General features: G+C 42.7%; 2 protein-coding genes and 1 long non-coding RNA gene across 3 annotated transcripts; 2 read left to right on the top strand and 1 right to left on the bottom strand.

Moving 5' to 3' along the window:
• Positions 1-561: 561 nt before the first annotated feature.
• LOC135377949 (uncharacterized) lies at positions 562-5,232 on the top strand. Its single transcript, XR_010418221.1, has 3 exons — positions 562-753; positions 3,139-3,320; positions 4,798-5,232. It is a non-coding gene; the product is annotated as an uncharacterized LOC135377949 (long non-coding RNA).
• On the bottom strand, positions 799-16,792 carry LOC135377948 (protein BANP-like). The gene is made up of 9 exons (XM_064610732.1): positions 16,574-16,792; positions 14,801-14,862; positions 12,675-12,794; positions 12,085-12,249; positions 11,678-11,789; positions 9,716-9,955; positions 4,998-5,119; positions 1,286-1,498; positions 799-1,161 (listed from the first exon to the last, which is right to left on the bottom strand). Exons 3-9 carry the CDS (start codon positions 12,774-12,776, stop codon positions 970-972), a joined length of 1,146 nt encoding a protein of 381 aa, XP_064466802.1. The 5' UTR covers positions 12,777-12,794; positions 14,801-14,862; positions 16,574-16,792; the 3' UTR covers positions 799-969.
• Positions 16,793-17,013: 221 nt separating this feature from the next.
• On the top strand, positions 17,014-19,657 carry LOC135377947 (glucose-fructose oxidoreductase domain-containing protein 2-like). The gene has a single exon (XM_064610731.1). The coding sequence runs from the start codon at positions 17,171-17,173 to the stop codon at positions 18,317-18,319; it is 1,149 nt and encodes a 382-aa protein (XP_064466801.1). The 5' UTR covers positions 17,014-17,170; the 3' UTR covers positions 18,320-19,657.
• Positions 19,658-25,085: the final 5,428 nt, after the last annotated feature.

Here is a 25,085-nt window from a genome sequence, read left to right as displayed (position 1 = left end):
GCATGATATGTTCTTAGGATATCCGTGGGATGACAGTGCGTTCTTGAGGATACTCAAACGTCGCCATACCATCACTGGACAGCTGTTTCGGCCTTATTGGGCCACCGTCAGCTGTGCGCAGGTAGGACCTCACCAACTGAGACTTCTCATACATATTTCACTGGGCCGAAACAGCTGTCCAGTGCTGGTATGGTGACGTTTGCGTTATAAACAAATTTATAGAAAGTGTTTCTATATACCCTGCCAACCTCTTTTTTTTTTTGCACGTGTCATGTAGGCATACATAATATTGTGTGCAACAGTGCAACCATCAGTCCGTGAATGTGGTGCAAAGAACCTGGATATGATTGTTGAATAAAATAAATCTAGGTCCCAATCTTGAACTCGCACATGGCAGAATGCTGTTTAATTTGGCACATCCAAAGGTCACAAGCACGTGAAGGCCATGAAAAGTGTTAGTATGTATTATATCTTGAAATATTTAGTAGTCAGTACAATATCTTGAAAAACAGATGACACTACTACTGGGCAGGGCCTGTTTGCCTAGTAGAACAGCCATCTGTTCAAAAAAAAAAAAAAAGAAGAGGTGACTACTCCCTCCATGTATTCGTACTGGAATGGTGGATTGTCCACTCATAGACAGTGCAGCTTAGTGTTCCGTAGAGACTCCCAGGAGTCTTATACTGCCCTCAACCTCACCAGAGAGGTATTAGACATGCTGAAGTGCTGCATCCTGTGAGGCACCCCTAAAAGGCAGTTGCAAATTTTCGTTTTTTGCGTACCACAACCAGTAAATACAGTCTTGTAAACCATAACTTCATTTTATTGAACACAATCTAGACATGATGTTTAAAATGACAGACATTAAGCTTTTAGCCAACATGTTTTAGGGGGAACAGGGAAAAGCATTGTTCCTTTGCGGAGACCGCATGCCAGTTCAAGTGACATTAACACTTCTCCAGCTTGTAGTCACTGACCAGCCAGATCATCCTTCTGCAAAATGGTGCTCGCAGCAGCATCTTCTGCACTCCCGCTATCAACAGGCATTGCCAAAATTCGACCATCAGTCAAAATTTGTAGCTGGTGGGTCTGTTGAATTTGGGCTATTTGTTCAGGGGTAGCATGTACCACCTGAAAATCCCCATGTTCAGTGCAGATCACCTGGAAATATTACAAAACATGTCGCACGGACACTTACAGCAAATGCCAATAATAAATTGCAACTTGCAACATGCCAATTCAGGAGTCACATGCAAAGAGTACGAGGGTTAGTAAGCTCATGTACCTGGCCCTCTGGCACCATGGCAGCCAATGTTGAACCCTCAGTTGCGTTATCCTCAACAGTCTGTAGCGAGAAGGTGCAAAACTCTGATGCCTGAGGCACCAATTCGATGCTATTCATACTATCATCAGAGACCTCGGCATCGCTAGAGCCGAATCCACCTGAGATGCCACTTGCTGACTGTGCTTCTCCAGCTGTCGTACTGTGTGAGACCACCTAAGTTAACAGGACATCTGAGCATGAATTTATCAGAATTAACAACTAGAATCTCGATGATACGATCACGGATGATACCAAATATCGTCCGGCCCCGGCCGGAATGCCTATTCTTCCCGTGTATTACAGTTCGGATGATAGGAAGGCGTTATCTTGCCTTTACGGATGATAGGGATGAGCAGGAGGCGACAGAGGTCGTTCCCCCGTGACGTGCGCGCGCCAGTCGCGCTCCTCCTCCTTTTGACGAGGGAGGGAGATCCTCACGTCCTCACCACGAACTCCCTTATATCATGTTACGCAATGCAAGCAATGGCTCTCCCTCAGGTCGGGAGGGGATAAGATCAAAGGGATTAGACGGCCCTGAACGTTGTCATCTTATCTCTGTTTTGATCCCTTTACCTCCTTGTCCACTCAACAATAAGCAAATTAATAAGCCGTGGAGCTGTGTCACGTCGCACTGGTTTGAGAAAAGAACGACCAGAACCATCCCCTCCAAGATAGTAGAAGGCCTGCGCACTACGTCGCACAGGGAGGCCTGCTGTTACAACGGTTGATATTGCTATGACGTCAATGAAAGAGCGAACAAGAGAAAAGCTCGAAGCAGCTCGCAAAGCTCACGCAGGCCTCCGTGAGTGACGTAGGGCGCAGGCCTTTTGCTATCTAGGAGGTGTTGCCAGAACACGTGGAGGGAACGTATCAGCATATGTAGACAACTTGTGGCAACGTAAGAGACTTTGGTAGGCGTCACCATTCCACAAGTCGACTTCACCTAACGCCCGTGTGCTTTAGGAGAAGCTCGCTTTACGGCACTGTCGCGCGACTCGCAAGTGGAAAGCACGTGCTTGGGCCTTCTGAATCCTCTCGCGAATTTTGGCAACGTTGGCCAAAAACGAAGACGTTAAGACGAAAAGGGTTATCAACGGCCTCTTTCACTGAGAGTAATGGTAATTAACATCCGCTGTCTATTTTGTTGCTTCAATTTTTATATTTGGTTGATTTCTTTTGATACGAATTTCAGTTGATAAGAATATTTTCCGTCAGTCCGAGAGATTCGTATCATCGAGATTCTACCGTAAATATTCCAAATAAAACAAAATACTGTCTGGTAACTGTCGCGTATATTTGTAAAAACTAAGAAGCTCTTGGCCCTCATGCCATTTTCCTTATTGAACAAATAACGTCTTTAGGAAAGTGATAAGCAAAAAACTGGCACAGGGCAATGCAGGATGATGCACTAGCTCAGGGAGTCTACCAAACTGCAGCCTTCAAATTCCCCGATTTTTCCAGGTTTTCACGTACTATTTCAAGCGAACTTCTTGACCAAAACAAAAGGGGAACTTGGAGCCTGCTCCTATACGTTTTGATACCGGATCATTCATAAAGCAGATCATTTATTGAGTATTAGTGAGGTTGTCCTACTTTTCTGCCTCTGAGCTTGAGGTATTGGCGAAGTGCTAGCCGCGGCAACGTTGATGCGGCGTGGCCGCTCAGTCACTGATCGGCATTCAGGATTTGCTGCGCATCGTCACAGCACTTGCCCGCTATTTTCCCTGACTACAGCTGCTCTTTAACGAATCCCCTGACAATCTCCCGAATTTTCCAGTCGCATCAAAATTCCCTCACAATTCCCGGTTTTCCAGGATGGTAGACACCCTGCTAACTGCGTTCTAGGATGGCGTCCAAATTCTAGGCATCTGAGAAAGTAACACGATTCTGGGTCACAGCCAAGGAACTGCAATGACTGCTCGAAAGCAGCACCCCTGGACTGAAGGAGCACCTTTGAGTGCTTTGTCTAACAGCGCAGCAATGTGCATGATTCAAAGTGAGTGTGTGAAAAATTTTTCTGCATACGTACATCTGTACAGGGGGTTACACTTTCCAATTACTGGCCTCGTCTGATACCAGAGGTTCATTAATGCCTGCTCAGTGCTCCCACTGTCCCCCCTTGCCAAAATTTAATCTTTGCTTCCATTTAAATAGTCACGGATTCAGTGCTTCATTGCTTTGAAGGTGATGTGTTGAAATTGTATCAAACAACTGTGACTCACACTGCCATTTTTATGAAGAGCACATGTTAATACGATCCAACGTTGCAACAAGGTAACAAGTTGCAAGATGCAGGTACACCATAAGTGTAGCTGGCACATGCTTTATCAGTGCAGCATTTAGATTTGTAACACTGGATAAACATTACAAAAGAAACCTGAAAGTGCCCTTGCAGTGTAAAGCACTTCAGATTCCAGTACATCATGCAGCTTGAATGGGATACCACTTTCAAGTCAACATGGGGCTTTGGCCACAAGATGAAAAAGATACGACAATTACAAGAAATGTACAGGGTGTTTCACCTAACGTGATAAAAAATCGTATGAAAAAATCTACTTGTCTGAACGTTATGGGGCCAGCACTATTTATCTCCGGGGAGATTTTACCATTACTTCTTTTATCAAATTTAATTTGCGAGAAAAATAATTTTGCCAACTCAACTCTGAAATTTGTCATCTCAACCTCACTTTGTTTTTTACAGAAAGATAAAGCACATGCCCCCGACTTTATTGCAAACCTTTTCCCTTTTGACATTCCCCGACTCTATTGCAAATTACATTCATTACTACAATGATATACCAGCGGCCTCACACCTCAGACCTTCTAAAGAAGTGAAAAAAAAAAATCGAGAAAAAAGTTATCGTTTTTCTTCCGCCGCATCTTGCATTAACTTAACGAAGAACTGAGCTCGGCCGATAATTGCACGCCTGACAACAGTGGTTTTCGCAATTTTTTTTTCAGCTATCACCAAAGTAGAGAATGTATTTTGCAATGCAATCGGGTAAATCCGACATGCACTTTCTGTTTCTGTAAAAAGAACTCGAGGTTGACTTGGCAAATTTCTGAGATCAATTGGGAACCATTCAATTTCTCGGAAATTAAATCTGATAAAAGTGCTCAGAAGTAATGGCAAAATCTCCCGAGATAAACAGCATTGTGCCCAGTGAGCATAAGCCCCGTAATGTTCAGACAAGTAGATTTTTAAATAAAATTTTTTATCACGTTAGGTGAAACACCCTGTATATTCAAGAAATAATAGCACCATTTCCCTTATTTCTTCCTTCTTTATATTTAGGTAAAAATTATTTGGAAAATTCCTACTTAAAATACTTTCTAGCATTCTTAAAATTCGTTTATTGAAATATAAATATTATTTGACTCTGCTACTCTATATTCTGGATACATGCACTTCTTGACCGCAAAAACCGGTTAAGAAAATGGTTTTGTAATAAAATGGTATAATCAATTTCCAGTGTCGTCATGTGCTCTGCCCACTGACCTACATAAAAATAGGACCATGCTTTGCACCATCCTTCCTCTGCTTGCACTTGAAGATCGCAGGACTATCCGCACTGAGCCAGACTACAAAATTTGCTGCATCGTCGTGCCCTTTCATGAGCCTCAGTATAACAGGTTTTCAATGCTATGATAAAGAAATGTTCTTAAGCACTACCTTTGGGGCAAGGGGCAAACCTTTCTTCTTGCGACGAAATGCAGTTCGGCACTTGGAATCAATGTTAAGCTTGATTCGATCCCAATCTGAGCTGTTCACATCAAACATGTGAACTAGGTGACCTGAAATAGTGTGTAACACAATATAACAGTATTACAGTTATAACACTATATAAACAGTGTGTAACATGGAATATTCTGAAGGATATAGACGTAATAAAGCAATTGTATAAAGCCATTCTACTTTCCAGCATCTGCTAGGACCAAGTCACAAATTATTTTAACAATTTTGTGTAACTTTCACAGTACAATATTTGCGTAGCTCTATTACAGTCGAACCAACTGTAGAAATAAAAACAGTAACAGTTGACTGAAAGTGTCATTCTAAGTGGGCGGTATGCCCAACATCTTTTCCGACATGCCTTCCTTCTATCGTTTTCACTCATCTTAGGAAAAGCTTTACATTCGAAATGCCATTTTTATCTCCATTCTACCCTCTGCACCCTCCCCGCCCCCATTTTGATTTCCAGTGCATCTGCCTCCTGTTTTTGTCCTTTTGTACATACCTCCATGTGAGCATGTTTCGTGCAACTCTTAATTGTGAGAAGTATGTAACGTAATTTTCTGTGTATAACACTTATGTTATACACGAAAAAAGTTGCAAAAATAATCCGGGCGTGTTATCTATGAGAGCGTGCTATACATTGACCGCCAGTGACCTTGTATAACATGCAGGGTGATGACACTGGCTTTCCCAAGGGTATGCAGCTCACCTTAATCCTTTAATTCTGACTGACTGATCATACACTATAATGTTGCTCCCCGACAAAATGTGACGTAGATCATTAACAACAGAGTGCCATGGTACACAGAGCTGTGCTTGGTGTATTGCTGCCAGTCGTGCTGACCGCTGCTCGAGACTATGCCAAAGTGTGTATGGTGTGTTTTCTGCTTAGATTATCGAGTTTGTAAGTATCTAACACTGGTGTTGTGCGCTATACGAGCAATCAGGTGTGTGTGTTACAACCAAAAATTATGGTAGCACTTGTTATTGTTGACAAAAATTTTGTTTCTTTTCTACTTTCTACTTGAAAACTTTTTTTTAAATAAACAATGCTTATTAAAATAAAGCCTGTGGCTGTGGCAGCGTTGTTAGCATTTCTGTGTATGTTTGCAGTAAGCTATTCCTGAAATGGTAATGAACATCTTCTATTCTTATGCAATGAAAATATTTTAAATCCCAGAAATATAGACACCTAGGCTATTGCAGACCCATGGTGCTACTACACTACTGATACAAGACTGCTGTTTTTTTTTAATTCCATGTTAGCAGGGTTCCTAAAGTTACGGTTTAGTTTAGTTTCAGGGTTAGTTTCAAACGTATCTGAGTTACAGTTACAGATAAATGGGCTCAAAAGCTTTTTTAAGTTACAGATACCCCATGCAAAAAATACACTGATACAGTTACAGGTACCCCCAAAAAGGTACTCCGTACTTTTACAGTTCCTTTCCTTCATAGTCTCCCAGAGTTAACTAAATCATAAAGCGCATCTTCTCGCTTCACCTGACATATTGGTAATGCATTTCTTAGCTGTAAATTAACCATTTACGTTTTTTTAAAGATTCCATACATATCTCAGTAACAAATTATAAAGATATTTTTATTCACAGTAAGTCAACTACAGGTTTCTACACTCATTTCAATGCAATTGCCAAAATTTTAATCTGTGTGCCAAAATAATCCAGATGCCAAACTTTTAGTCCAGCTGCCACACAAATTAATCTAACTGCAAAAAAAAAAAATATCTGGGCACCATATTAATCAATCCAAATGCTCCTCGATTCCTCATCAAGGCTCCTTGTTTCCTGTATACTAGCTTTCGACATTCCCCTTTCAATACAAGTATATCATACAAGCCACAGTGAAGAGGGAAGGCTGTGCCTTGGGCTGCGTTCACACGGGCCAACTTCCTGCACCAACTCGAACCAACACCTTATGACCAACTTCGAGACGGTGCAATATCCACGTTCCCACGTTCCCACGTACCAACGCTGTAGCTCCATCCACAAACAAACTTATGGAAATCGGAGCGTGTGGGTTCGAGTTGAACTGATAGTGCCTTTTCTTTAACTGCCATTAGTCAAACCTAAGTCAGTTTATTTCGTCAAAATATCATCATTACCTTCAAAAAATGCCTATTGAGAGGTTTGTGTGGCGTTAGTCAAAGAAAAAAAATTATTTCTCAGCTGCGCCGCATGATTTGAACCCATGCCAGCTAGTACTGCACGGATGAAACCACATCATGCCACCGGGAGTCACGTGGCAATGCTCCTCGTTGTAATTGGCTAGAACACCACAAACTTTCTGGAGTTTTCGGTCAGCGACCGATTCAGAGCAACTCGAGTTGGTCGTGGTCGGTGGGGTGTTGGCCGCCTCTGACCAACTCCAAAGTTGGTCACAGTTGGTGGAGAAGGTTGGCCCACGTGAACGCAACCTTAGTACATAATAGATATCAGAACATAAGCATTTTACGCGTGCTAATATTGTGTGCTTCCAGTTTATTGTGAGCGTGGTATTTAACTGCTGCAACCTGTCCCTCAGTTTGCGCTTCCAATACAACCTAGCGACGTCCACCTAGTGCTGAAAACATTTCCACAGTAGTACGGTAATGCATAACCTTGAACAGCATGCGTTTACAGAGACGAGGTGGTTCATGCGTCCTCTTGACAACTGGTGCAGAATACAGCATGTACCACCGTAGTCCACTAACCTACCAGAATTGCCTGACACAGTGCAAGTACGCTCTCCATTTCCCTGTTTACTCTTTCTTTTCCCTTTTCTCCTGCGTGTGTGTGTGTTTGTATTCCCCCCTTCTATTATGCAACTCTGTGTCAGTGTACTGGGGGTGGCTGGCTCACCTTTGTCACGACTTACGGACCCATTTTTACAGCGACAGTTGTTAAGGGCTCAATTTCGTTGAGATCCAGTCCTGTACGTTGCATCGCCGGAAACCCAGAGAGATGAAGCGAAGAAATTAGATAGCAGATATGACGACATATGTTACAGTGATAGCTGTTAACTCATTTCTCGTTGATCACTTGCAACCTCAATTACTCGGACCAGATAGTAAACGGAGCCACCGCCATCCTAGACCACATCAACTTTGACAAAGAGGGTCTACTGATGCGCGTGTGGCTTCACTTCGAAGGAGACACCACGGGCACATAAACAGCTCTGTCGCTATCATTGATTTAATACCACTGTAACTTGCATCATATCTGCCAGTTTTTTTCTTTTCCTTATCACCATCATCAACAGGAATTCCGAATAACTGAGCTTTCTGCCAGTATTCATTTCATGCTAAATCAACATAGTTCATATGTAAGCAATCAACTGAATGCCAAGAAGCACAATTTATAATTTACAGGTGACAAAACCGCTTCATTGCTAGTGATGTTGAAATAAGCCCATAGCAACAAAATTAGTCGTACCCCAAGCCTCGTATACCATAAATTATCGAGAGATGTCTAAAGTATGTTTACAAATTTATAAAAATGCATTGCTATAATGGTGTTACCAGAACTATAGAAACCGGGCCAGACCAACACAATTCCCACTATGTGGGAATTCCCAATTCCCAACACTTTCCCACACTCTTACCGGCGGTAACAAAATTGGCATATCGAAGGATACATAGGAAGAATGCAATATATTCGCACAGATGACAAGAAGTCCTGATAAACTTTCCAGAATACGAAGTTATTTTGATTGACGTCAGGGTAAAAAAAGGGAGCAAGTCATTTTCGTCATCACCGGGTTAAATCGAACAGCACTCTCATTAGTTCACACAACACAGATAAATTTGTTCATGCTTGGATTAATTATTATGGTGTCTGGATAAATTTTTTAGCACTTGGAGTAATTCGTGTGGCACCTGGACAAAAATTGTGGCATCTGGATTATTTCATATCACACACAGATTTAAAATATGGCAACTGGATTAAAACGAGCACGAAAACCTGTAGATGGTACATGCCCATTATGTACCCCCATGAACAGTCACTCTACCCCGTGTCCCAGTTGTTTATAATGGTTCGGCTTACCCGTCATGTTAGTTGTACTTGTGTTCAATCACCTACCTTCTAAAAAAGTACTAAAAACAGATACAAGTCACTGAAGAAGTAGCTGAGTTACAGCTACAAATACGCACATGAACATGTATCTATTATTTTCCTCAAGATACACCAAAAGTATCTAGATACAGGTACTCAGATAATTTTACCCTGTACCCTGCATATTAGCAGCGTGAAGCAACTGTGTGACTAAGAGCACTGTACTGACGTGGACAAACTGAAAAGGGAGAGCAGGAATACGCTACGCAAGTAGGTCAGCTGTCTGCGCAGCTACACTCTTTCCCACTCTCCCCTATTGTCAGTGGAGCGACCTTGTTGGCCACTCTCCCAAATAAGGAAGGGGGGGGGGGGGGGGTAAAAAGGAAAACACTTGACGTTACGAGGCGCACGTGGCTTCTCCTGCGAACCGATGCCTGTCCACCTTGCGAGTGGACAGACACCTTCGTCACCTGGTTTCTACGAACTGCACAGTTGGTGCTGTCTGAGGCAACCTGCAACCACCACCTAGCAGATGCTGTACACACTCGGCCACGGCACTGGTCATAAAACTATGACAGCCTCAACATATTAAAGCAACGAACTTACATCGGATGCCATAAATCATAAGAGGATCGAGCTGTTGCTTCTTGTGTTTCCCAGAACCAGAGATGTTGGAACGAGCTTGAGTTTCTCGGTCAAAAAGGTGATCAAGCAGCGTGAGGGCCATCTTTTCTGGAGTGGTACATGTGGTGTTGATATGGAACAGTGTTGTCGGCAGAATTGGACATCGCACACGCATATCTGGATTGCCCTCATCTCCCAGCCAAGAGCCATTAGGAAAGTCAGCTAAGAAAAGTGAAATGCAAATTGGAATCCACAAAATTTCTGGCATAGTAGTTGTTTAAGACACAGGTGCGACATACTTTTCTTTCCCAAGCTTCCCTTTGTTCCACATTCTCAATTTGTGCTTTTAATTATTTAAATGTGTTGTTGAAAGGGTCTATGTCAACCTAGTCCGTTTTGTTTGTTTTCACTCTCAGTGGATACTCTTGCCACTTTGTGTCACAAACATGCCTGATTTGTATCACATGTTCCAACTCAGAGTAGAGCCTAGGAATTGGCCAAGTTGCAAGAAACCATGCTTGATTTGGTAATTGTTATGTGCAGAGTTGATAAATTCCAGAAACAATACATACAGTACTGACCATTTATCACGAGCAGAATATAAAAGCCCTGTATGGATCAGTCTTTTGCCATCCTCAGTGCTGGCTCATTTTCCCATCCGCACCCCACCCACAAGGTGAAACGCTTCATCCCAATCTCATTCGGATTGTCTGGATCGCCTCCGAAAGCAAATGAACAGTGTGCATCTATGCAAGCGCATGGGTGCATATCACAAAAACACCGTCTTATTTTACATCAACTCGTTTTTATAGTGCTAGAAACTTTGTTACCCCTGCATATGAAACAGGACATTTAAAATATTCCAAATGTGGGTACATTTTCTTCAGGCATTTTTTCTCAACACTCATATATGCTGATTACTACGCAAAAAGAGGAGAGCAATGTTACAAATTTCAACACAGCTGAGGACGCCAGGATCTTAAGTCGCTGCGCAGTGTGTACAAAAGTTGTAGCTGTTTTGGTGCTTCACACAGTTAATCTGCATCCAATCAGCTACTGATCCAAATGTTGACATCTGCAGGTCTTACTAGTACTAGTGATCTTGTGCCCTGTGCACCAATTAGTTTTCTTTACTGTTCGTTTATTCAAAGCACCGTAATTGAGAATGTTTTGCTATGCTCCATATATCTGTCACGCTGAACCTTCTAAACTGATTGTTTCCACTTGTTTCTAGAACTCTTATTTTCACTGCTGTAGGTAGGAGTCATTCTGATGCCTGTAATAACTTCTTTGACACTAGCATCCAGGTGATGTGTAAAACGTATGCTGTTTCTTGATCTGTCAAGTATCCTTGAGAAAGCTGAGAGAACCACGGCTAGCTGGTGGAGAAGGGAGAAGGCTCAGACAGGCTGAGTCTTCATGTCATGTTCCCTCAAGCTCGGGGTTTTACTATGCTATGTCGAGTATCAACAGTATGCGATTTCCCCCTGAATGCAACATGCATGAAAAATATTCACCCATACCTATCTATCTATCTTTCAGGCTACAAAATTTATAACCCCAATTCTTGTTCTCCAAGAAAGAAAGAATAGTTCACAATTATACGCACACAATAGTTTTTACAATAGCTCCAGATCAGACAGCATTACTAACTTACCCATTAGAAGAGTACAAAACACACCTATATATGGGTTCTTGTTGCTGGCTTAAAGATCTCATATATGGCATTCATAACACAATCAGAGACTGAAACTGTGGCACAGTGCACCAACAATTTAGTAAGCTTGATGTTTCACCAGCAATATGAGTAGTGACAGCTCAGGAAGGAGGGCTAGCATTAATACTAGTTGGAGAGGGATGCACAATTCTTAGAGGCACACATGAATGCACACTTCAAAGACAATGGGGTCCAGGACACGAAATGGCAACTGTTAAAAAAGTCACCTTCAGTGTTCAATGTGATCAGAGTCACACTTGATCCAGCAACGAGAGCAGCTCCTGCTTCATCAAGGCTTGCAACTGCATTGGAGCCTAACACAGTACACAGCACATTTAACTAAACGCCTGAAATCAGGAGACCTATGTAGTCTGCTGTGTATAGCAATGTCCTACCTGTGGACCTGAAATGAGAGATGAAGAGAAACTATTAATCAGATTCAAAGTGCAGTAGAGCACTGTTCTGCATCAATCCAAACCAATGACCAAGCAACATTCATGGTCTTTCAGAAGTACAATCAGACTACCAAAGTTGCAAAACACTGTTGATGCTATGTCATAAAATACTGAAGGAAGACGCTCCAAAAATGCAGTTGCAAAACTTGAGTGAAGATTACGAGACAAAAATTAGGCACATACCCAACAAGGCTTCCGTTGACTGTAGAGTTCATTTGACATCCTGCAGAAAGCACATTCACTTTTTCTTCTAATGCTTGGTACTCGTCATTTAGGATATCCACTCTTTTTTCGAGTACTTCCAAACGTGAAAAGATAGCATCTTTGAATGCTTGCAAAAGGGTCTGAAAATATGTAATTAATGTCCACAAAACAATAAAGGTACCATAACGATGCATATTGACAGCTCCTCGCACCACATCGTGGAAGTGGTCCCGATGTTGGGCAACACACAACCCTACTGAACAAACTAACATCATCGGAACCTGTTCTCTGTCAATGCTTAACCTATCCAGCAAATGTTACCAACTAATTACCACAGTTCTCACTTTCACTTGACATACACGAATACGTCTTCATGGTTCCATTTAAGTACAAGCAAATGATATGGAAATGTGACATTTAATAAGAAATTTGGCAACATAACAACCAATTTTACAAGCCACAAGCTCAAACTTGAGAATGCTCAGCACTTAATGGCAATCTATTAACAGAAAACGTACAAACTGCTACAATGTGAGCACAACCAAGAAGATGAATTCTAACATACACCAAGCGGTTGTGCCATGGCTCTTCGTGGTCGTTTTGATGGGATACACACCCCTAGATGTGCACCTACTTTTTCAGCATCTTCACAGCTAAGGTTTTTCATGCCGATACATAGCGTACGCTGTACAAGAAAAACATGCAGCACATCAGGTCAGTACACATTATGTACAAATATGTACAGTGCTGGACAGCAGTTTACGGAACACGCTCCGGCGTATTCCGTCCTCAGAGTGACACACTAGCAAAGAATGGGAGCGTATGGACTTACGGACATGTAGCCTAGGTAACCCAGTCGCCTGTTTCCAAGTCCGTACGGTACCATTCGCTGCTAGCGTGTCACTCTAAGGACGGAATGCGCCGGAGCGTGTTCCGTAAACTTTTGTCCAGCACTGTACAAAGTTCCAAATCCTGAATGATCCTACTCTCTCTCTCTCGACATGACAGAACATAAGTCCTGTGTACATGGGCCTACAATATTTTCAATACCATTTCATCATTAATCTTGTTGTACTGCAGCAAAAAGGGAGCAGTGTTGGAGGAGAGCGCAGGCAATCACAGATAAGTGATGGATGCATGCAGATCAGTTATCACCACTTCTGACCACCCCACTATATTCTGACAACAGATTACAGAGTGCAAAACAAAATTCAAGCAAGACATGGAAATTTCAACAGAAAAAATTTGGCTAATCTGAGCATGATCACCTCTTGCAGTCTATGGCCAAATCCGCTTTCAGTGTCACTACAAGCTAGAGCATAAGCAACTAAAACTAAACGTCTATGTGCAATAAGAGGAGTTGAAAAACAAGGCAATAAGAGTCAGAGTGAATGTAACTTCATCTTAACATATTGTGAGATGACCGCATCAGGTATTCCGTAAATAGCACTCAGAAAATATGTACGGCGTACATGTAAACATCTACATTACACGTGCCTGCCATTGCCGTAACTCCAGGGTAAGTTTGCACAACTTTGTAATAAACAAACAAAACCCCTCATTGTTACTTATCCCCTTTCTCAACAGAACAATGTGTGCCACAGCTTTAGGTATATAAAAAAATATAAAAAGTATCCACCGCATGTCAGACCTTGATGGCTAAAAAAGTAACCATGGTGCTAGGCTGACAGCTGTGTGTAGTGGAGAAACCCCTCTTAAGTTCACTGTGCCATTTAATGGGCATTTCCTAGGATAATGTCTAAAAATGAGCCCCATAATGATAGAAATAAGCACAACAACTCATCAGGAGCTGTGAACACGATCACAACAGTGAACGACAGAATGTCTCTGCAGTTGAATTCGTACTTTATCGCCATATTATAACACCACCCACAGAAATGTTTGAACTACTCATATCACATTGCTACTAAGGAAAGGTGTTTAATGGAACAGTTTGCTCCATTGACAGAGATACATTCTGTGTTTCTTACTGGCGCTTTTTCCTCTTACTGTAACGAATCAATAAATTATAAACAGTTCTGAATATTAAAAATGAGGATAAGTCAATTTATCCTCTTATTACACATAAAGGTTGAACTGTATTCGACCTGTAATCAGCTAGAAAATGCTAGGGAAACAAACGGCTCCAAAGAGGGAGACTACCTTTTGGCAGAAGCCTGGACACACTGCACACAGCAGCACTATCATGTGGACACATGGTAAATTCTTCATCAATTTTCGTACCGTAAGCAGTACTCGTAGTTGCAAACCTCTAACAACATCAGTTCGCATTTTGTGTTGTGCATTTGTACTAGGTGCTCCCACAGTGGGCTTCGCCCGATAAGGCCCAACTATTATGCATTTCTGCACAGAAAGACCCAGTGCAGTTGCATTCCTATGGTGCTCGAACGGAAGTTCGAAATGAAAATTTCTCATCTATGTGAGCCGAGCAAAGCAGTCACATCATTAGTTACTTAACGCATAATCTAATAATCTAACCTATCTATATAAATCATTCTTTTATATGAATGATTAATTGGTATGCGACTGAAGTTCTTGTTTCCCTAGTTTCCTCTCCTAGGCATTTGACTTCCTTCTGTTTCGTTCAATTCTTAAATGTGAGGTTTCCAAACACTTATCAGTACAGCTTGGAAAGATGGTCAGAAAAAAGGGAGGCAATTTATGCATTACCACTTTGCAGGCTTCTTCAATGGTTGCCTTTTCTTTTTCTCGGCCCTATCATCCTTCAGGAACTTTGTGTAAAAATAAAAACATGTGACATAGTAAATGTCTGACACAGAATCGTCAGTAAAATGGTACGATTCTTGCAATGCACTGCCATGAAGTGTCCACGGTCACCAATGGTACTAATGCCAGTCGGAACATTACGGCGCATACAAGAAAGAGAAAATGCTGAAGTATTATGTTACAATGTCATTCAGTGCCGACTGCAGACTGAAAAACTTCACAGAAGTTTTTCAGTCTGCAGTTTCAGTCTGAAAAACTTCTGTGAGTGGTTCAAGAGGCCTCCTGTACCAAATGCAAGCAGGGTCTATATTATCATCTGAAGTGGCAACAAGGCACTTTAGTGTACATTTAGAGTGCCCAGTTTTCCTAACATACTTTCGAGCAGCATAATAAGCCTTGAAATATGCTGCGTTGGACAGCATGACATGTGGTCAGTGATTTTTCCTGCTACTCCTGGCAAGTAGTTCAGCCCCCGCTTAGGGTAAACGTTTAAGAGCTGGACCCTTGCATTGACTGATGGACGATTCTCAGATCACGACCCTCACTGATGCATAAACAAGTGTGTTTCCCAAACCACATTGACTGTTAAAGGGGTTAGGACACGTTCATAGATGCAGTTCATTACATCGTAGACGCATTGTACTGCGTGCCAGAATACTAAGGAATAAAGAATTATTCTTCTATGTGTCGCACTTAGAGAGATAAAAAGCCATCGAACACACTCCCGAGCAAAGCACAGACGTCACAGAGCTTAGAGCTGCGTCCATTCCGACTGCCAGTAGTAAGCACGTGACTTCTCGTGCACTGCCTCACGGGCAGTGGCGAGGGCTGTGATGTCAAAGCCGCATCAGTTTCAGTATTCGTGGTGCCCATTTTCTCTCCTTCTATTACCCTCTTCGCTGTGAAACTTTAAATGTAGGTTCACATCGGTGCAAAGAACCGTCTTTTACGTTTATCTGGGACAACCTTGGATGACTTGTCGCAACCCCTTTAACCATAATTAGAGATGGCAATGACGATGGGCGATCATTTGAGCCGTTTCGGCAAACAATTACAAAAACGCATTCAACATGGTTGTGACCTAGCTGGGATGTTACTAAGTATATGAATCCCATTTTCTGGCTCAAGTAGAAAAGTAACATCTTTGTAATTGTCAGTGTGACAGAGTGCTATTGGGATGCATGCTCATTCCACATAGTAAGAGAGAAATTCTTATGTGTATGCCATACCCATAGCTACTGCGCTCTCCCCAATAGGCTCTGTACTCTGCTGTGGCCCATACCGCGCTGCTGCTCACCGCACCATGCCACTAAAGTGCCGTGCACATAAAGTCATAGCTCAAGCAAGAGCGTTATAGCTCGACAGACTATGTTATGCTTGGTCACTGTAATTCAATCTCAGAATGGCATCTACAGCCTGTAGGACCTCTTCATTATATTTCACATGTCACCAGGATGACAGCGCTTATAAACCGTTGTATATGATGTATAAATGCAAGTTTCTTTAAACATACTGTTTTTTTGAGGTGACATGGAGGGGGAAAGCATTGCCACCATTGGTAATACATGGTACACAAAGCCATACATTTTCTGCGTACTAAGCTAGGTAACAACATAATAAACGCGTGTTCGTGCAGACCAACGAACCCTCAGTGCAACGCTCTTCTGTGAGCACATAACATGTATAACTTAATTAACAGCCATAAATGCAAGACACCTTTGTCGTTGCTTAGGAGCACCGCGGCATTCCTTTCGTCAGTTATGTAGCGAAAACATTGACGATCACCGGTTCTCTGTAACAGATTTATGAAATTGATTTTCCACAATTATGAGTATATCTTGAGTGTCTATGAGGAATGCACCACCAACACGCTACATCCGACAACTCAAACCCAAACCACCCAAACTACGCAACAAACACAGACCACAGTCACATAACATGTACCGGATACGGAAAATACGAATGCGGAAAACATGCTGAAACATAATAACATGTGTTGAATGTGGCAATATGTCAGATAGTTACCAATAGTGGAGCTTAACTGTTATTGCGAACACAACAGTAGTTCAAAAAAAGCTCTGAGGCACTGCTTTTAAATTCTGCTACTTGTTAATGTAATGTTTCCCACTCCGACGCATTGGCGCTGACATCAGTGTTTACTTCTGTTAGTTCGGCGCTTCGCCACGGCCGTCATTCGGTGGGGCTTTGCTCATATTCATATGATTCACCATCGTTCAGCGTGTTTTGCACGGTCATAGAAGTTTCTCTTGGGGATATGTGACACGTATCACATGAGCAGAGAAAGCATCGAGCATGCTTCCAGGCATAGGAGTTTTTGGAACTGGCAAAGCCGTTCGCGTTCTGGTGTCATGTTTACGCACTCGCGGTTTCAAGGTGGAGGCGATTTGGGGCCGTACCATTGAAGATGCTCGAGAGCTTGCCCAGGAGCTAGATATCCCATTCTATACAAGCAAGGAAGATGAAGTACTGCTACGAAAGAGTGTAGACTTGGTATGCATACTGTGTTCGCCGCACTTGCATGCTCAAATCGCCGTAAAAGCTCTGGGTATTGGGAAACACGTCCTATGCGATCGCCCTGCTGGGCTCACACAGACTGAGGTTCTCAAGATGGTTAAAGCGGCACAGTATTATCCTACCCTTATTTCCATCCTGTGTCACAGTCTGCGATTTCTTCCAGCTTACGTGCACATGAAACGCCAAATACAGGACGGCTACGTTGGTAAAGTGCAGATAATAGAAGCTCGCGTTAACTGCGGAACGCTGCTGCATGATCGATATGACTGGACTAGTGAAGACCTCATGGGTGGTGGGGTCCTCAACACGTTGGGCAGCCACGTAATTGACATTGCGGCATTTGTAACTGGGCTTCGCGCGTCACGTGCGCATGGGCTTGTACGGACTTTTACAAAAACCACGGATACTGTGCGCGGCATCCGTCAAGTAAGTAGCGATGACTTCTGCACCTTTCAGCTGGAACTACCCGATGGTGCGTGTGCTACGGTTACACTAAACAGTCACTGCAGCGGCCAGTTTACGCAAGAACTTCTTGTGTGCGGCAGTAAAGGCAACCTTGTCGTGCGTAGCGGGGACTTGCATGGTCAGAAACGTGGCGGTAAAGATGAAGTGCTGTATTTGGACGTTGAAGACCTGAATCAGAAACCTGACAGTGGTGTACCCAAACCACACGTTAAGGGCCTCGTTAAGATGGTGGGCGCCCTGAGGGATGCTTTTGCTGGCCGTGGCAGTGGCCAAGTATGGGGCAAGGAGCCTGTGAGCAGCGCAGCCACATTCGAGGATGGTCTCTACATCCAGGCAGTCATTGACGCTGTACGGCAGTCTTCTAAGACTCGGGAATGGGTCCAAGTTGAACTTCTCCAAGATGATGCTAAATGTCGGAGCAACTTCTATCACTTACATAGAATGGACAGTGGACAAATGTAGTTTGTTCACTGCACTTGTACTTAAGTAATTTATTGACCATGTTGCTGCCTTTCGAAAGTTTTGCAAGTTGCTTGTTTGCCATGAAGTGTACTTGAAAAGAAATGAGGGTAGATCATCCTGTAGATCAGGATAAGCATGGGTGATGTCAATTGTATGTGTCTTGCATCATGGCCGATACATAGGCAGCTGGTACTGTATCTAAGATTAGCTTTGCTTATGATATACATGTTACAGATTTATATTAAGGATTTGAGAAGCTTTGTCAACATGGCTATATCTGAAGTATGAAATGTTGTGTCCAGAGAAAGGGCACTGTGCCACATATAGTATATTGAAATTGGCTTTGCAGCACATTGGTTGTTTTTGTCTGTTACACTGTTGCATTGATGAAGAGGAGATTGAAGTACCTTTTGGATGCCTTTTAGGTTGTGCAAACTAGCTTATTTACCTGCACTTGCAAAAGTACTGAAATGGTGCTCCACATATACATGTTGCTGAACAGCAGCTATGGTGATCTCTGTGTGCTGCTTGATTCTCATAGTCTAGTAATGTACCTGACCAGATCTATGATATCCAGTCTAGTCTTATGCTGATGTTTGTTTATCGCACTTTCATCCGATTCTGCAGAATGCTTTTGCAAGTTCACAGTATTGCATACAGTGTCAGTGCCACCCTTGCTCAATATCTCATTTTGTATTGCATTTAAACGACGCTTTACCCTTGCATTTATTTCTTTGGCCTAGCATGTTGTTTGTCATTTGAGATATGAATATAGTTTATTTCTCAAATGGGGGGGGGGGGGGGGTATGCAGTGATGCTGTAACACAAGCCACACACGGTCCATCTTACTGGTCGTAGCATCACTTGTGTTCAGCTGAACTTTCTGAGCTGCCAGTTTGAAAACTATGCCTGTACCGCAAACTGCCTGTACCACATGTCTTAATTTTTTCTGAAGGGTCAGGACTGTGATTCATCCCTTTGCATCATGTCAGTTTTGTGTGGCATATACTTAAAGGGTTGTAACAGTTATACATTTTTTTCCTCTTCTCTCTCTCTCTCTCTCTCTCTCTCTCTCTCTCTCTCTCTCTCTCTCTCTCTTTTTTTCTTTTTTTTTTGGTCATGTCAAAGGGGGTCTGTATTGACTTTGTTTTGTGTGTGGCACCTTCCACTGTTTTCAACAACTACATTTCTATGTTTGTGACATTTATTTTTGCACGAATTTGGATTCTTTCTGCATTTCCCCATAAATGGAAATATAAAAGCCCTACTTTGTGTGCTTTTGGATACATCACAATTATTTTATGACGTATGCTTCCGAAGAAATCGATTGAACAAGTACAGCGTGGGTGTCACTTCTGCACATTGTGAGAACAAAACCGAGCAGCTTGCAATTACCTATAGTACACAAGACCATGATGTGACATCCGCAAGCACTGTATTTTAAAGAAATGTGGAAAATTCTATGAATTACTGTTGCAATGTGTCCGTGCAGCAGCTGCCTTTCAAGTTGAACACGACTACCAGTACATGTTGCAATATAACCATCCACACACAATCATGCACGCATCTGTCATAGCTGTTCAGCACTTTTGTAGTGCTCTTGTGGTAATGTACATTTCAAAGTAGCACTTGACAAATTGATTCTCCAAGATCAGTACTGAAGAATTTCTGCCTTTAACCCTACCAGGGGGTATCAGAACTATCAAATGGTGCATAATAATTATCCACTTCAGTAGGAGCGGACATGTTTTACAGCCTAAAAATTACACTATGTTCTAGAAATCGTGCTGTATATTGTTCTTTCTTTTTTGTTCATAGACAAGCAAAACCTGCTTCATTTTATCGATTCCCAAGTTTCCCGATCACCAATTCACCATCAGGGGAGATTTTGTGTTTTTTCCGGTACTGTTTTTATTTTTGAGGTCTGTAAATTGCATTGAAAATATCTGAGAAAGAAAAAAATGTTTTCAGCTTTATCTTCTGAAGGCTACGTTCACACGGGCAAAATTTTCAGACCCACTTCCCTGGTTGACAATTCATGACAGAGTTTGTAGCGTTTCCTTGTTCGCACCAACTTGGCATTAGCCATCCATGACTAATACCTTGCTGCTTTTATTGCCAGTAGGTGAAGTTCTGACTGAACTAATACTGAGTACTTAATTGTCCCACCATATTTTGTTTCAAAGATTGCTCTTTGCCTGTGTATAAGTCTGAGGAGTCAAAGGTGATACAGCATTCTGGTATAGTGGGAAACCAAAATGTCTTCACATGCTCTTGTGATGTGTATGGTGGTTAGCACCAACTCACTGGACAGATTTGGTAAGTTTTTACGAGGGTTGGTTACCGAAAATATTGTTTCCGTTTCCGGTAACTGAAAAACTCGGCTTTTCGTTTCCGTTGCTGGATGATTTTCAATAGCGGTTTCTGTTTCCTTTTAAGAATCTCGTTTCCGTTTCCGAGGTAATTTCGGTACTGGTTTCAGTTTCACATCCGGAACTCGTACTGTCTGGTTTTGGCTTTTTCATGTCTGATATTCTAGCTACATAATGGATGCAAAAGGACAGCTACACCAAACACTAAAGACTGCAATGCAAAGTTCGTTACGAATCTTATACACCACAAGTAGATGCCTCCCTAGGTTGCGGAAATACATGCCTTTAAGTTTCAAAAGTCTCTGCTCGTGCGCGAAAATAACAGGTCATCCAAAACTTTAGCGTCCATCTTGCTGCACTGTGGGCTCAACACGAAAGAAAGTCCCGAAAATAAACTGATGAATGAATGAATTATGACTGGAAGAATAGTGCGGATATATATAATTTTCATATTAACGCGAAAACACTGAGGGAAACGTCCTGCGAATTTGGTTTTGGTTAACGTTACTACTCTTGAATTTCGTTTCGGTTTCTGGTAGTGGAAACTAAAACAATTTTGTTTCCGTTTCCATTTTAGTTTCCTGCTGAATTTCGGTAATTACCGGTTCTCGTTTCCGTTTCAGGTAGCCAACCCTGGTTTTTACTCTGTGACGTATTCCAGCTGAAACTGGACTAAACACGGCCTGCTTGTCGGATGAACATGTCATAACTGGTTGTCCTGCCAGTAACAGAAATGTTTCTAGCCACCATAGTAGTGCTTCAGCCCTACAAGTCCCAAACGTGCCTTGAATGGAAGACATACTTTCATTTGCATGGCAATAATCATACATGTGGGTTATTGCACTAGATTACATGGAGTCGTCCGCAGCTGATAGTAATGTTACGAGAGCAGACGACTTCGTATCAAGCGAGAAACCAAATAATGTTCCTTGCACATTGCATCTCTCATATATCGAAGGAGTCTTATGGTCTGACAACAAATTAAAGACTGCAAATACAATGCAGTATGGAAAAGGCGTCAGTTCCTTGTGTTTGAGGAAGAAAACTGGCAACACAACGAAGTGGTGTGTTGTCCACGTTCCTCATACTCCAGGATACAATGTCTCTTTCACGTGTACACCAGCTAACTTGCCTCATCCTACTTTGTTCATCAACGCAGTATGATGATGGCACAATGGGCGTACCGAGGGGGGAGCTCCAGGGCACCCCCCCCCCCCCCTAGAGCTCCAAGGTCGCTTGTGAAAAAGCGCGCTCTTTAGTCATAGGTCGTCATGATTATTCTCAGATGTCATAAAAGGAACCTCTAAACACCCGCACAGTCCGCCTCCAAAAAAAGAGGTGGTAGGGAGGTGCACGCTTGCCCCCCTCCCCGGAAAAAATACTGGGAACGCCCATGGATGGCACTGTACCTTCGTGCCCTTAAACGTTGCGTAAGTATCAAGCAAGGTGTGCGTATGATATCTAGCAGAGGAACCGCATTTTACATAATCTTGAAATGTTAACACCAAATTAGGCAAGTGACCTATATCCGTCACGGTTGAAGTTCCAAATTACGCGGGAGCAGCAACCGCGTTGAATGATTTCCGAAATTTATCTGCGTTTTGCGAGTTTGGAAGATATTCGTGATAACAATTCCGGACACACGATAACCCAATCGCTTTATTTCTTTATGGTGGCTTATATTATGTTGCTTATCTTTGATTAACAGCCTCCTCTATCGTATCGTGTTCGTAGAGTGCTATCCGGTCTACTACAACTGAAGCCACACTCGTTCTTAAACAAGAAACAACACCCAACACCCATATCAAAAATAACAATAATAATGGGGCCGTGATGCTACACGTAAGGTTTGTCTGCCTATAGTATGGCCACGGTCCTTTGACCGTAGTATGGCGACACGTTGCACGTGCCGCAGGGTAGGACTGCGGATAATTTCGACCACCTGAGGTTCGTTTAATCTGCACCGGAAACCTCCGACACACGGTGCTGGAAACAATGTTTAGCTCCCCCACATTGCTACAGTCCTCGGCTGGATTTGAACCCGCGATCTTGAGCTCAGCAAGCCACCCATCTCAAAGGAAAACATCCGGGGCGTGGGAGATAACTCCGTAGCTGAACATGAACAACACACTTTACGCGATGAAAGGTGGAAGTTACTAAAAAGGTTAGCCAGCTGTAGGACTCGAACCCACATCTTCTAGATTACCGGTCCAGGGCTCTACCAATTGAGCTAAGCTAACATCGGGTCACGAAAAAGTTAAAGGGTGCTTAGAGAAATTATTACGTTAGTGCGGTAACTCGAAAGTTGTTTGGAGTAACTTGAAGAGGCTTCTGAACAGAAATACTAAACCACCTTTGCCTGACAAAGTCCATCTAAACTGAGCTGACATGGCCGAACTTCGTTAATTTGTCCTCTGATCATGACAGTGTGGAATTACCTAAGATCAGTACCGGCTGTATAACTGCAGCCAGTCTTTATTTTTAGACCCTGTCGATGACACTGAGATAATATCTACATTTCTGACACTAAATAGCCCTAAGTCTTTGGACTATTACGGTATTCAGATCACACCTGTAAAATATGTTCTATACGATCTCGTGCACTGTTTAACACACATATTTAATTGCTGTCTCACTGTTGGTGTTTTTCCACAGTAGATGCAGATTGCCAAAGTATCAATACTATACATAAAGGGGTGTGTGGTGGTGGGTGGGGATCCGAACCATACGAACAGTTATCCAACTATCAACCGATATCGGTGCATCCAGTCAGTGGCGTCACTGGGGGAGGGGGGGGGGTGCGGTCCGCACCGGGTGAAGCGACGGAAGGGGTGACGCGCCGCACCAATATATTGCCGCTTCCTCCCGTCCTCTGCGGCACGATGACGCCAAAAACAACATGCGGAGCCTTCTGCGAGGCACATTTTTTTTTCTGAGTGTGGTGTAATATGTTTATTTATCGTGAATCGCCTGGTACGGAAAGGTATCCGTTAACGGGGTCATGGGGTGGGGTGGGGGTGACGCAAAGAGCTCCCGCACCGGGTGACGCGTACCCTAGCGACGCCACTGCATCCAGTGTTCTCAAAAGCGTTACAGAAGATTATATATAGCAGGCTGTCGGTCATTTTTGGATAAGCACTCGCTTATCACAAATTCCCAATACGGCTTTCGTAAACAGGGGGCTACGGAAATTGCACTGTTAAAGCAAAAAGACATCATTCTTCGGAATTTTGAAAATCGTAAGCTTGCGCTCGGTATGTTCATAAGATTTACAATAGCATTAGGCTCGATTAATCATATTATTCCAAAGAAAAACCGACTCATGTTCGTGTGTGTGGTGTCCCTTTCTCTCGTTTGGGTTCGTACCGGAACATCGCAGACAGTATGTTGCGATCAACAATAATTGTTCCTCTATTAAGCAGAGTTCGAGGTAACTCGTTACAAGTAACTCGTTACTGTAACTAAGTTCCCTTTTTTTGGTAACTTGTAACTTAACTCCGTACTTTTGCGTCGTGGTAACTTTCAGAGGAACTCGTTCCTTTTTCAGGTAACTTTGCCAAAGTAACTTAACTTAAACTCCAAGTTACTTTTAACTCGCTTTTCACTCACGTCCACACATTTTCTTGCTCTCTCTCCGGTTCCTTCATGGCATTTTTTGCCATAAAACGTTATATTCAATAAATGACAGTATTTTATTCAGGAAGTAAGAACCGCTGCCATTGAAATGAAGCTGAACCATTGTGCGCCCACAGGGAGTAAGATGCAAAACGTTCGAATAGATCTCTACCAGAGAAACGTCATCATGACATTGGTAGATAGACTGAAACCGAAACAAACCGGAAGAAGAGGGCTGGGTTCCACGAACGGGCACTTGTTCGCTGCCTCCCATTGAAAGAAAAGCAGGACCGAGGGTCGCGTCCCTTTAAGGGACCATATCGTAATCCCCTCAAGACCGTGGCTTTCGGGCGCGACCTTGTTCACCTCTAGCTTCGAGCGTAGTTCAATTCTACCAAATGTGTGACGCTGTCGAACACTATGACGTCATTTGTTTACAAACAGGGTGAGGTGTATTGACGGACATAAACGAAAACGACCTAAGCGTGTTGCACTCCTCCGTAGGCAACTCAAGGTCTAACTCAACTGCTCACGCGCGCTGCACCTGTGTAGCGCTATTTTGTGTCCGAAGTAACCTGGAAGTAACTAGTTATTTTTTTAAGTAACTCCGTAACTGCGAGTTACATTTCAGGCTGAAGAACTTCTTTATTAACTTAGTTACATTTTTCACATGGTAACTTAACTCGTAACGAGTTTTTTTGACGGGTAACTTCTCGATCTATGCTTTACACTCACCTATTTTTTTAGGAGATGAACAGCTCGAGCTTGTTGAGTCTGTT

The sequence above is a fragment of the Ornithodoros turicata genome, chromosome 1 (assembly GCF_037126465.1).
Source record: "Ornithodoros turicata isolate Travis chromosome 1, ASM3712646v1, whole genome shotgun sequence".
Lineage (NCBI taxonomy): Eukaryota > Metazoa > Arthropoda > Arachnida > Ixodida > Argasidae > Ornithodoros > Ornithodoros turicata.
The sequence above is the reverse complement of the archived record's forward strand: the minus strand, read 5'-3'. Positions and strand labels throughout refer to the sequence as shown.

Excerpts from the sequence above, each read along its gene's own strand:
- LOC135377948 (XM_064610732.1), bottom strand. The coding sequence starts at position 12,776 with ATGAAAAACCTTAGCTGTGAAGATGCTGAAAAAGTAGGTGCACATCTA. Across the intron at positions 5,120-9,715 it reads TATGATTTATGGCATCCGAT|GTCACCTAGTTCACATGTTT; the intron begins GTAAGTTCGTTG and ends ACACTATTTCAG. Across the intron at positions 1,162-1,285 it reads CCATGGTGCCAGAGGGCCAG|GTGATCTGCACTGAACATGG; the intron begins GTACATGAGCTT and ends TAATATTTCCAG.
- LOC135377947 (XM_064610731.1), top strand. The coding sequence starts at position 17,171 with ATGCTTCCAGGCATAGGAGTTTTTGGAACTGGCAAAGCCGTTCGCGTT.